We start from the raw sequence: 13,493 nt of genomic DNA, 5'->3' as shown, positions 1-13,493 counted from the left end.
TGGGCGACAGAGCAAGACTCTGTCTAAAAAGAAAAAGCTGATTTTGAGCCTATAGGACGGGGTTTCTCATCCTCAGCACTATTGGCTTTTGGGGCTGGATAATTCTTTGTCATGATGGAGGGTGCATCCTGTGTGTTGCAGGACATGAAACAGCCTCTCTGGCTTCTACCCACGAAATGCCAGTGGTTTCATCTCCACAGCTGTGACAACCAAACATGTCTCCAGACATTGACTGGCAACTGTTCCCTGGAAGAGCAGTTAACCCCATTTGGGAACTACTGCTATAAGAGAAGCACTTAGGTTTTACAAAAATAAATTAGGCTGGGCCCAGTGGCTCACGCCTGCAATCCCAGCACTTTGGGAGGCCAAGGTGGGCGGATCATTTGAGGTCAGGAGTTCCAGAGCAGCCTGGCCAACATGGTGAAGCCCCGTCTCTATTAAAAATACAAAATGGCTGGGCATGGTGTCTCATGCCTATTCCCAGCACTTTGGGAGGCCAAGGCGGACGGATCACCTGAGGTCGGGAGTTCAAGACCAGCCTGACCAACATGGAGAAATCTTATCTCTACAAAAAAAAAAAAAATACAAAATTAGCCAAGCGTGGTGGCGCACGCCTGTAATCCCAGCTACTCAGGAGGCTGAGGCAGGAGAATTGCTTGAACCCAGGAGGCAGAGGTTGCAGTGAGTTGAGATAGTGCCATTGCACTCCAGCCTGAGCAACAAGAGCGAAACTCAGTCTCGAAAACAAAACAAACAAAAAAAAGCTGGCATGGTGGCTCATGCCTGTAATCCCACCAAGGTGAGCAGATTGCAGGTCAAGAGATCGACACCATCCTGGTCAACATGGTGAAACCCGTCTCTATTAAAAATATAAAAACCAGCCGGGCGTGGGTGGCGTGCCTGGTAGTTGCAGCTACTTGGGGGGCTGAAGCAGGAGAATCACTTGAACCAGGACGGGGAGGTTGCAGTGAGCTGAGATTACACCACTGCACTCCAGCCTGGGCAACAGAGTGAGACTCTGTCTCAAAAAACAAAACCAAACCAAACAAAAATTAGCCAAGCATGGTGGTGCACACCCATAATCCCAGCTACTTGGGAGACTGAGGCAGGAGAATCACTTGAACCTGGGAGGTGGAGGCTGCAGTGAGTCCAGATAGCGCCACTGCACTCCAGCCTGGGTGACAGAGTGAGACTCCATCTCAAACAAACAAACAAAACATAATTAAATTGCTATGAAATACTCCAGGCCAAAACAAACAAACAAAAAACAAAACAAAAAGAAGTAACAAGTGGGAAGAGGGAAAAGACATCGAGATGAAACAAAAATGACCAAAGGTTGAAGTTGGGAGGCGGCTGCCTGTGGGGCTGTCGTTCTTTCTATGTTGTGAATATTTGAAAATTTTTCATAATAGGATGAAAAATATAAATATTCCCATCAAGTGGCTTGTTGCTACTACCTCATCTGAAACTATAAACCTCAATACTCAGCTCCTTTAAAAGCCAATAACTGACTGGGTGAGATGGCTCACACTTCTAATCCCAGGACTTTGGGAGGCCAAGGCAGGAGGATCACTTGAGGCCAGGGGTTCAAGACCAGCCTGGGTAACAAAGCAACGTTCTGTCTCCACAAAAAATACAAAAATTAGCTGGCTGTGGTGGTGCATGCCTGTAGTCCCAGCTACTCAGGAGGCTGAGATGGGAGAATTACTTGAACCCGGGAGGCAGAGGTTGCAGTGAGCCGAGATCGTGCTGTTGCACTCCAGTCTAGGTGACGAAGCCAGACTTTGTCTTGAAAAAAAAAAAAAATAGCCACACATAGTGGTATACTCTGGTAATTCCTTCTACTTAGGAGGCTGAGGCAGGAGGATTGCTTGAGCCTGGGAGTTTGAGGCTGCAGTGAGCCATGAACACGCCACTGCACTGCACTCCAGCCTGGGTGACGAAGTAAGACCCTGTCTCCAAAAAAAAAAAAAAAAGGTAATAACCGTATCAAGGAGCATTTTATACAACCTCGCTGCATCAGCCTGTTAAAAGCCAGAGGTCTGATTCATAGACAAATTCACATTCCCAAGACACACTCACTGGTGGCATCTGTCTGGACATAAATGATGTCACTCTTGGCTCCGTAGGTCCGGCGTTCATCCGAAAAGGTGACCAGGGTCTTCACAAAGATGGCATACTGGGTCCAGGGCTTGAGACCCCGCATTAGCCATCCTGGGTGGTTCTGTGATTTGGGGTCATTGGACCTCAGGGGCGGGTCAATGTCTACCACCGTCCAGCTGTTGGAACCACACGCGTCCTGCCCGTCAAACTCCGTCACGTTCTGGTAAGGGCTGTCAAGACAAAACAGCAAGGCGGTTACCTTTATAAGACCGTCACATTACGGCCGGGCGCGGTGGCTCAAGCCTGTAATCCCAGCACTTTGGGAGGCCGAGACGGGCGGATCACGAGGTCAGGAGATCGAGACCATCCTGGCTAACCCGGTGAAACCCCGTCTCTACTAAAAAATACAAAAAACAAGCCGGGCGAGGTGGCGGGCGCCTGTAGTCCCAGCTACTCGGGAGGCTGAGGCAGGAGAATGGCGTAAACCTGGGAGGCGGAGCTTGCAGTGAGCTGAGATCCGGCCACTGCACCCAGCCTGGGCGACAGAGCGAGACTCTATCCCAAAAAGAAAGAAAAAAAAAAAAAGACCGTCACATTGAGCACTGTGCAGGTGAGGCCTGGGAAGTTACATCCTGTAGGGTCACATCTTACTCACCCAACAATCTTATGCCGCAAGAAAAAATAACTCGGGAACAGCCGAAGAGAAAGAAACCGCCAACCCTGACATCTCAATGAAAAAAACACAGCTTGGGCATCCCTTATTCAAAATACTTGGGATTTGGCCAGGCGTGGTGGCTCACGCCTGTAATCCCAGCACTTTGGGAGGCTGAGGTGGGTGGATCATTTGAGGCCAGGAGTTCAAGACCAGCCTGGCCAACATGGCAAAACCTCATCTCTACTAAAAATACAAAAATTAGCAAGGTGTGGTGCTGCATGCCTGTAATCCCAGCTGCTCTGGAGGCTGAGGCAAGAGAATCGCTTGAACTCGGGAGCAGAGGTTGCAATGAACCGAGATTGCACCACTGCACTTCAGCCTGGGTGACATGTCTAAAAATAAATAAATAAATAAATGATTGGGACCAGAAGTGTTTTGGATTTTGGATATTTTTGGGTTTTGAAATATTTGCATTTTACTAGTTAATTTGCATTGTACTGGTTCAGCATCTCGAATCTCAAAAGCTGAAATCTGAAATGCTCCAATGAACTTTTCCGTTGAGCATCAGGTCAGCCCTCAAAAGGCTTTGGATTTTGGAGCATTACAGATTTCAGATTTTCCGACTAGGGATACTCAATCTGTAATAACAGTAATAGCAGGAATTTCCTCGCAAGTTATTGATAAGATTAGACTGTGTGTAAGTTCTCAGCAAGGCACAAGGTCAATCTTGGGGCTAGAACTATTATTAATATTACTACTGGCCAGGTGCGGTGGCTCACGCCTGTAATCCCAGCACTTTGGGAGGCCAAGGTGGGCGGATCACCTGAGGTCAGGAGTTTGAGACCAGCCTGACCAACATGGCAAAACACATCTCTACCAAAAATACACAAATTAGCTGGGTGTGGTGGTACATGCCTGTAATCCCAGCTACTCAAGAGACTGAGGCAGGAGAATTGCTTGAACCCGGGAGGCAGAGGTTGCAGTGAGCCAAGATTGTGCCACTGCACTGCAGCCTGGGTGACAGAGCGAGACTCCATCTCAAAAAAAAAAAAAAACCAGTTGGGGAAAAAAAATGAAAAATAGATAAGCAATACATTTGATAACATGCAAATGTAGTAGAATGTAACATGCAGTAGACTGAGCTCCTGACTACAAAGGATGTCTGATGAGACATACACAGGCAAGGCAAAATGGAATATTGCCCCAGGAAACTGGCCAGTCCGGGCTTCTACAGGAAAGCTGCCCGCTTCCATTTTCGGCATTTGATAAAAGCAGACATTATTGACTCTGCATACCATTGACCGGTGAGATTGTAAAAGGAACCTAAGATATTTATTCCAGGAGGAGGAGGGAGATAGAGAGGAACCCGAGAGGGGCAGACTGGGGCACAAACGAGGCAAGCACAGAGCCAGCCAGCCCTCGCCTCTGCAAGGTCTAACTCTTCCACTTACGCCTCTTTGTAGAACAGCATGAACCCCAGGAGGTCTCGGAAGTCGGGGGGCCAGTACGGCTCCCATCTCAGCAAGATCTTATCGAAAGATGTCCGAATGTAAGAAAATTTAAGTAACTCATTTTCACCTAGAAAAGTTAAAACAAAAGGCAAAACCAAGCGATTTCAGTGTAGTTTCAGACCAAAGTCTGGGACCCCCACACTTCCTGGAGGGACTGTGAGAAGGGAGAGGTCCAGCTGCAATTCCCCTAAGGGTCTCCTCCCCATGTGCCTGGCTGAGTATGAATCGGGGGAGATTCAAAGGCAAGAAACGGTTTTGCAACTTGGCCGCTTACGCTCACGGAAGCCAATGACTTGACTCAGCCAGACACTCAACTGAATAAGGGCGATCTGTTCCCGCGCAAGAAGGACAACTGGCCAACAGTTATTGGAGGAAGGGATTTCCAAGGATGATGTTTGTCCTGACATAATGTTGTCTCACACGTGGGCTTCTAAGACTGACCTGGAAGGAGATGCAACTCCAGTGCAAATAAACCCATGCCAAGTGAGTTTAGAGAGACTGCAGACCATTAGACATTGGAGAAACGCATCTAAGTAATTCTCTCTGCCTAGAACCTCGTTCTCTAAACCTCACCCCAACCTCGTTCTCTCTTCTTGTATTATTATTATTATTATTATTATTATTATTTTTTGAGACACAGTCTTGCTCTGTTGCCAAGACTGGAGTGCAGTGGCACGATATCTGCTCACTATAACCTCCGCCTACCGGGTTTAAGCAATTCTCATGCCTCAACCTCTCACGTAGCTGGGATTACAGGCACCCACTACCACGCCCAGCTAGTTTTTGTATATTTTTTTAGTAGAGATGGCGTTTCACCACATTGGCCAGGCTGCTCTCGAACTCCTGACCTCAAGTGATCTGCCCGCCTCAGCCTCCCCAAGGGTTGGGATTACAGGCGTGAGCCACCATGCCCGGCCCTTGCACTACATTTTGACAGAAGTAGCTAACTCCCCGTGGAGGTGTCACAGAAGCCCCTGGCAGCTCACTGCTCAGAATCTGTCAGGGAAGTGCAGTCAGCAGGCAGCCTGCAGCTGCAGAAACTGCAGGACCCGCTGTAGCGTTCCAGCCAAGACCTGATTCTCCCTGGACAGCCCCCACCTGTGACTGAGCTTGGCGGATGCCTGGCCGTCCCATTGCAATGCAGAACTTCCCTGTAGACAACCGTGGCCTTGAGCTCTTTCTGGGTTTGGACAAGACTCAGGGATACACCACTGTCTGAGGCTCTCCCAGCCCTATCCTCCTTCCTTCCTGCTCTCTGTTCACAGAGGTCAGACCCACGCTATTGTCAAAAGGCTCTTCATGGCCGGGTGTGGTGGCTCACACCTGTAATCCCAGCACTTTGGGAGGCCGAGGCGGGAGGATCAAATAAGTTCAGAATTCAAGACCACCCTGGCCAACACGGCAAAACCCTGTCTCTACTAAAAATACAAAAAAAATTAGCCGGGCATGGTGGCACGTGCCTATAGTCCCAGCTACTCTGGAGGCTGAGGCGAGAGAATTACTTGAATCCAGGAGGAGGAGGTTGCAGTGAGCCAAGATCGCACCACTGCACTCCAGCCTGGGTGACAGAGCAAGATTCTGTCTCAAAAAAAAAAAAAAAAAAAAGGAAGCTCTTCCTCTCTTTCACATTTCATGGGTATTACCCTCTATACATTTTCTGCACTCCTAAACTTCAACTTGGCAGTCACTTCACAGGAGATGCAGACTGACATAGGTATTTTACTCAACTCTGAACTCTTCAGCGTCAGCCTGATACACATATAAGATGTCATTCATTCGTCCATCATTCATTCAGTGCTTGTATGACTTCACCCCATATCAGGTACTATATTGCATGCAGTAAGCATAGTGATAATATTAATAAATGTGCAGAATCTGCCCTCAGTAAGAAAGCCTATCACACAATGGGTTGTTAGAGGGAAATAACACCCCTGGGGGGCCACTGTGATGGATGAGAGAGGACAGCCACATTATCTGGTTTGTGGACCACTTACAGCAGGGATCCCCAGCCCCTGGGCCACAGACCAGTATGCTCCATGGCCTGTTAGGAACAGGGCTGTACAGCGGGAGGTGAGTGGTGGGCGAGCAAGTGAAGCTTCATCTGTATTTATAGTCACTCCCCATCGCTCACATGACCACCTGAGCTCTGCCTCCTGTCAGATCAACAGCAGCATGAGATTCTCATAGGAGCATGAACCCCATTGTGAACTGTGCACATGAGGGATCTAGACTGAGCACTCCTTATGAAAATCTAATGCCTGATGATCTGCCACTGTGTCCCACCACCCCCAGCTGGGACCATCTAGTTGCAGGAACATAAGCTCAGGGCTCCCACTGATTCTACCTGATGGTGAGTTGTACAATTCTTTCATTATATATTACAATGTAACAATAATAGGAATAAGGTGCACAATAAATGTAATGCACTTGAATCATGCCAAAACCATCCCCACCCTCCACCAATCCGTGGAAAAACCATCTTCCACTAAACCGGTCCCTGGTGCCAAAAAGGTTGGGGACCAGTGACTTACAGGATGCCTGGTCCCCATTTGTCTTCAGGGCAATGTCATTTCTCTCCTGGCGCCCCTTGGTTCCTGAAACTTCTTCCATCTTGTGGATTTCTGACAAGCAGAGTTTGGGGTTATAGTGGAAGAAGAGTTTCCCCTGAGTGATGGTGAGGTTGTGTTTGCTCCAATCCCAGAGCTGCCTTAGGTTCTGGTTGTCCAAGGCATAGAAGGAGTAGTTCCTATGGAAATAACACACACATCTAGTCATTCAACAGCTGGTCTTCTACAGCTCCAAGATGGTATGGCCATACCTGGAGTTGATCTTGTTCAGTGCTATATCCCTAATCCTCTCTACTTGCTTGGCACATACTCAACATATGTTTGTCGAATGGGGATAACAGGGGAGGTTGAGGAAGTTTTCATGGCCAGGAAGGAGGCTCAGCTCAGTCTTGAAGGGGGGTGGAGAGTCTGTGATGAACTGAGGAATAGGTTTTGCAGAAACCAATTTCTGCAAACAGGGGAAATACTGATGACACAGAGGCACCAAAGTTGAGCTCAGGGAAGAGCAAAGTAGCCTGTTTTGGCCAATAGGTGACAGGAAATAGCTGGAGTTGCAATGGACCAGACCGTCTAGTATACTGCGTGCCAGACCAAGACCAAGAACGTGTGACCGTCCTTAATAAGCAGAAAGGAGCCACTGAAGGCTTTTGTTTATTTGTTTTTTAAATTGAGACGGAGTCTCACTCTGTTGCCCAAACTATATTGTTTAGACCACCTTCTCGAATCACTTACCAGCTCATGTTGATTAACATGTCCTTTTGTCCCTTTCCCCATTGGCTGTCTGTTCTACAGATGTGAGGCTGGGGCTGAGGCAGCCATCTTGTGACCATGAGGAACACAAAGATGGAAAGAACCTGGGTCTTCCACAGACCTCCTGCCTATGAGTCAATCTTGATCTGCGTGAAACACAGCTAGTCTGAGTTTCTGCTGTTTTACTAACAGAGTTTCTAGGACCTCAAGGAGAAGGCTGGAATATATTGGAATACACTGAGATGGAGTCCATCCCAGAAATTAGGATGGACAACTGGGACTAAGAAGAAATGTCCATTTTATGCATGTTAAACTCTACTTACAATGTAGCCCAAACAGCCGGATGCCCTATTTAGCAAAAATTCCAGCCTGTGCCCTTGGAGGATGGGCACCAAGGTTGGGCTGCTCCCACTTTTGTTTCTCAAGAATGACTATAAAACGGCTTTTACAATTTTTGGCTGGATGGACCTCTAGGCACATTCCAAGTTCTTTTCTCCCAAGGTTTTGCCACATAACTTTTATTTGTTTTTTAAAAAATCCTTAAGTTTTTCTTCTTCTTTTCTTTTCTTTTTTTTTTTTTTTTCTTGTGGACAGTCTCGCTCTGTCACCCAGGCTGGAGTGCAGTGGTGTGATCTTGGCTCACTGCAACCTCTGTCTCCCAGGTTCAAGCTATTCTCCTGCCTCAGCCTCCCAAGTAGCCGGGATTACAGGTGTGCACCACCACACCTGGCTAATTTTTGTACTTTTAGTAGAGATGGGGTTTCACCATGTTGGCCAGGCTGGTCTTGAACTCTTGGCCTCAAGTGATCCACCCACATCGGCCTCCCAAAGTGATGGGATTACAGGCATCAGTCACCGCGCCTGGCCAAAAAAATCCTCAAGTTTTTCTAATGCCTGAACTTCCTAGTTGGCACTCAGGCCCACGTACCCGATTTCCAAGGTCTCTCCTCGAATCAGGCGTAACTTCCGGAAGAAAGAAAGTGACACCAGAGCGTAGGATCGGCGGATTTTCAGATACCCTGAAATTTCTTCAATGAGGCCGAGGTTGGCTTCTAGCTCAGCTGCCAGATTATCTAAGGAAAGGAGAGAATATTCAGTGGGTTTCTATAGAAATATTTCAATCTTCTCATGATTCTCCATGGTGAGAAGATAACCCTCAGGCTGTAAATGATTTGACATACCCAGCTCAAAACTCATCATGCTGGCCAGGAGCGGTGGCTCACACCTGTAATCCCAGCACTTTGGGAGGCCGAGGTGGGCGGATCACCTGAGGTCAGGAGTTCGAGACCAGCCTGACCAACATGGAGAAACCCCGTCTCTACTAAAAATACAAAAAAAAAATTAGCCAGGTGTGGTGGCACATGCCCGTAATCCCAGTTACTTGGGAGGCTGAGGCAGGAGAATTCCTTGAACCCGGGAGGCGGAGGTTGTGGTAAGCCAAGATCGCACCATTGCACTCCAGCCTGGGCAACAAGAGTGGAACTCCGTTTCAAAAAAAACCAAAAAACAAAAAACAAAAATCAAAACAAAACAAACAAACAAACAAACAAAACTTCATCATGCTTAGAACACAATCTGTAGTTCTTAGCATTCCTTAAATGGGTCAAGCATACTTCTGCCCCAGGACCTTGGTACTGGCTGCCTCTGTTGCTCAGAACATTATTCCACCATATATCTGCTTGGCTTGTTCCATCATCATCTCAAACCCTCCTTTCCCACACCTGTAATCCCAGCACCTTGGGAGAGTGAGGCAGGTGGATCACTTGAGGTCAGGAGTTCAAGACCAGCCTGGCCAACATGGTGAAACCCTGTCTCTACTAAAACTACAAAAAAAAAAAAAAAAAAAAATAGCAACCCCTTTTATTCTCTATTTCAGAGGTTGACCAATGACAGCCCGCTGGCCAAATTCCACCGGTTTTGTAAAATAAAGTTTTATTGGAACAAAGCCATGCCCACTAGCTGACATGGGTCTATGGCTGTTTTCATATTACAACAGCAGAGCTCAGTGGTTATGACAGACATTGCCTGGCCTGCAGGGCTGACTATATTCATGACAGAGCCCTTTATAGGGAAAAGCTGCCCATTTCCATTCCACTTATTACCCTGCTGCACTTCCCTTCACAGCACCGGCCACCACCTGAACTTACAATATCTGTTGATTTACTTATGTGCAAAAATCCAGCAGGGTAAGGACTTTACCTTACTCACTGTGCGTATTCAATACATGTTTGCTAAAGAAATAAGCAAAGGGGCCGGGCGCGGCGGCTCAAGCCTGTAATCCCAGCACTTTGGGAGGTCGAGACGGGCAGATCACAAGGTCAGGAGATCGAGACCATCCTGGCTAACCCGGTGAAACCCCGTCTCTACTAAAAAATACGAAAAACCAGCCAGGCGAGGTGGCAGGCACCTGTAATCCCAGCTACTCGGGAGGCTGAGGCAGGAGAATGGCGTAAACCCAGGAGGCGGAGCTTGTAGTGAGCTGAGATCCGGCCACTACACTCCAGCCTGGGCGACAGAGCGAGACGCTGTCTCAAAAGAAAAAAAAAAAGAAAGAAGCAAAGGAATGCCTTTTTGCCTGACATGGTATTTCTTTTCTTTCCTTTTCTTTTTTTTTGAAATGGAGTCTCGGTCTATGGCCCAGGCTGGAGTGCAGTGGTGTGATCTCAGCTCACTGCAACCTCTGCCTCCCAGGTTCAAGTGACTCTCCTGCCTCAGCCTCCCGAGTAGCTGGGACTACAGGCATGTGCCACCATGCCCAGCTAATTTTTGTATTTTTAGCAGAGACAGGGTTTCACCATGTTGGCTGGTCTCAAACTCCTGACCTCAAGTGATACGCCCACCTCAGCCTTCCAAAGTGCTGGGATTACAGGCATGAGCCACCGCGCCTGGTCTTTTTTTTTTTTTTTTTTTTTTTGAGTTGCAGTCTCACTCTGTCGCCCAGGCTGGAGTGCAGTGGCGCGATCTCAGCTCATTGCAACCTCCACTTGCTGAGTTCAAGCAATTCTCCTGCCTCAACCTCCTGTGTAGCTGGGATTACAGGCGTGTGCCACCACACTTGGCAAATTGTTTTGTATTTTTAGTAGAGACGGGGTTTCTCCATGTTTCTCTGAGCTGTGAGCGGGGAAGAAAATGGACATGGAGCCCAGCAGGCACCCCCAATGTCCCCACAGAGAGAGCACTCACTGCCTCCTCGAATGTTGATGATCAGACTCCCATTGATGACGGTGCATCCTCGGAGCTCCTGGGCAGACGTCACCGAGTCGATGGTCTTCTCGCCTTCTAGGAGGTGGCATACCTTGGGACAGGGACCCAGGCACGGGGTGCACAGCAAGCTAAGGCAGAGCAGAGAGAGAGAGGGATAAGGGTGTTCAAAGTCCCTCAGATATCTCCAGCATCTTTCTGCCTGATATGCTATTTCTTTGTATGTGCGTGAGACAGAGTCTTGCTCTGTCGCCCAAGCTGGAGTGCAGTGGTGCGATCTCAGCTCACTGCAACCTCTGCCTCCTGGGTTCAAGAGATTCTCCTGCCTCAGCCTCCACAGTAGCTGGGATTACAGGTGCCCACGACCACGCCCAGCTAATTTTCGTATTTTTGAGTAGAGACGGGGTTTCACCATGTTGACCAGGCTGGTCTCGAACTCCTGACCTCAAGTGATCCACTCGCCTCAGTCTCCCAAAGTGCTGGGATTACAGGTGTGAGCCACTGCACCTGGCCCTTTCTGCCTGAGATGATATTTCTGAAAACACAGTCTGCAGATCTACCATAGGGCATATTGCTTGATTGTTAAAATTGTAGATTCTGGAGCCGGGCGTGGTGGCTCCTGCCTATCATCTCTGCACTTTGAGAGGCCAAGGAGGGAGTGTTGCTTGAGCCAGGGAGTTCGAGATCAGCCTGGGAAGACAGCACACCATGCAGGGTCTCAAGTGATGGCATGAGTCCGTCATGCGACGGCAAAGGTCTTCTGACCTCAGCGCTGTTCACATCTGGGGCCAAGTAACTCTCCACTGCGGTGGTGGGGGTGGCATCCTGTGCATTGGACGATATGGGGCAGCATCCCTGGGCTCTGCTCACGAGATGCCAGTAGCATCCTTCCCATAAGTTGTGGCAATTAAAAATGTCCTCCAGGCCAGGCGCAGTGGCTCACGCCTGTAATCCCAGCACTTTGGGAGCCTGGCCAACATGGTGAAACCCGGTCTCTACTAAAAATACAAAAATTAGCCAGGTGTAGTGGTACCCACCTGTAGTCCCAACTACTGGGGAGGCTGAGGCAGGAGAATCACTTGAACCCGGGAGGCGGTGGCTGCAGTGAGCCAAGATCGTGCCACTTTACTCCAGTCTGGGTGACAGAGTGAGACTCTGTCTCAAAAAAAAAAAAAAAAAATTGTAGCACCTTTCCTCCTTTCTCTCTTCCTCCAGTCGTGTAAGATGTGCCTGCCTCCCCTTCACTTTCCCCCATGATTGTAAGTTTCCTGAGGCCTCCCCAGAAGCAGAAGCTGCTATGCTTCCTGTACAGCCTGCAGGGCCATGAGTCAATTAAATCTCTTTTCTTTTCTTTTTTTTTTTTTTTTTTGAGACGGAGTCTCGCTCTGTCGCCCGGGCTGGAGTGCAGTGGCTGGATCTCAGCTTACTGCAAGCTCCGCCTCCCAGGTTTACGCCATTCTCATGCCTCAGCCTCCCGTGTAGCTGGGACTACAGGTGCCCGCCATCTCGCCCAGCTAGTTTTTTGTATTTTTTAGTAGAGACGGGGTTTCACCGTGTTAGCCAGGATGGTCTCGATCTCCTGACCTCGTGATCCGCCCGTCTCAGCCTCCCAAAGTGCTAGGACTACAGGCTTGAGCCACCGCGCCCGGCCTAAATCTCTTCTCTTTATAAATTACCCAGTTCCAGGTATTTCTTTCTTTCTTTTTTTTTTTTTCTTTTTTCCTATGAGACTGAGTTTTGCCCTTGTTGCCCAGGCTGGAGTGCAATGGTGCCATCTCAACTCACTGCAACCTATACCTCCTGGGTTCAAGCGATTCTCCTGCCTCAGCCTCCCAAGTAGCTGGGATTACAGGCATGCACCACCACATCCGGCTAATTTTGTATTTTTAGTAGAGATGAGGTTTCTCCATGTTGGTCAGGCTCGTCTTGAACTCCTGACCTCAGGTGATCCACCCAGCTCGGCCTCCCAAAGTGTTGGGATTACAGGTGTGAGCCACTGCACCCAGCTAATTTTGTATTTTTAGGAGAGACGGGGTTTCTCCATGTTGGTCAGGCTCATCTTGAACTCCCAACCTCAGATGACCCACCCGCCTCGGCCTCCCAAAGTGCTGGGATTACAGGCGTGAGCCACGACACCTGGCTCTAGGTATTTATTTATAGCAGTGCAGAAATGGATGAATGCACGTGGTGATGAGAATGTGCCATTCATTACCTTGAGCTCATGGGCCTGATGTGGCAGAACTGACACTGTTACCCCAAAGTGGCAGAACTCAACTTGCTACTCCAAGGAGACAGGACATTTGCTGTTCTGTGTGGGATTTGATGCAAGTATGGCTGTAACATGACTCCATGTTTAACAGCAAACAACTTGGGCAGCCTTTGGTTTTGCCAACCTGCAGCCTGATGCCATCAAACTCACAGCCCCCAGGAGTCCTTTGGGAGCCAGTCCTCCCCCAACACGGGGTCTCTGAGATCAGCTCTTGGCTTCCAAAGCCTTTCTAGATCCAGGATGGACACAAGATCCAAGACAAGCTAAGCACCACCTTCTATTCCTGTGGCGGCTCAGAGGTGGGTAGAGGACTTAAGTCAGCACAGTGAGGGTTTTGCTAGAACATGCAGGAAGGGGAAATTGTCTTCCTTCTGGAGTATCTAAGGGTTTTGCCATCTTGCTAGCACAGGGTGAAGGGTGAGGGAGAAGCTACCTGA

The 13,493-nt window shown here is 48.7% G+C and overlaps 1 protein-coding gene across 3 annotated transcripts in view; it reads right to left on the bottom strand.

The window, feature by feature from the left end:
* INSR (insulin receptor) overlaps positions 1–13,493 on the bottom strand; it is a 187,395-nt gene that overhangs the window by 51,417 nt on the left and 122,485 nt on the right. For all 3 annotated transcript variants that reach the window (XM_037994474.2, XM_037994475.2, XM_037994476.2), the window contains exons 4-8: positions 10,770–10,918; positions 8,515–8,659; positions 6,801–7,015; positions 4,210–4,336; positions 2,083–2,333 (exon numbers count right to left, since the gene is read on the bottom strand). In XM_037994474.2, the coding sequence (XP_037850402.2) occupies positions 2,083–2,333; positions 4,210–4,336; positions 6,801–7,015; positions 8,515–8,659; positions 10,770–10,918 (887 nt within the window). The remainder of the gene's footprint in view (positions 1–2,082; positions 2,334–4,209; positions 4,337–6,800; positions 7,016–8,514; positions 8,660–10,769; positions 10,919–13,493) is intronic.

This window comes from Chlorocebus sabaeus, chromosome 6 (assembly GCF_047675955.1).
Source record: "Chlorocebus sabaeus isolate Y175 chromosome 6, mChlSab1.0.hap1, whole genome shotgun sequence".
Lineage (NCBI taxonomy): Eukaryota > Metazoa > Chordata > Mammalia > Primates > Cercopithecidae > Chlorocebus > Chlorocebus sabaeus.
This window is presented reverse-complemented; position numbering and strand designations above follow the sequence as displayed.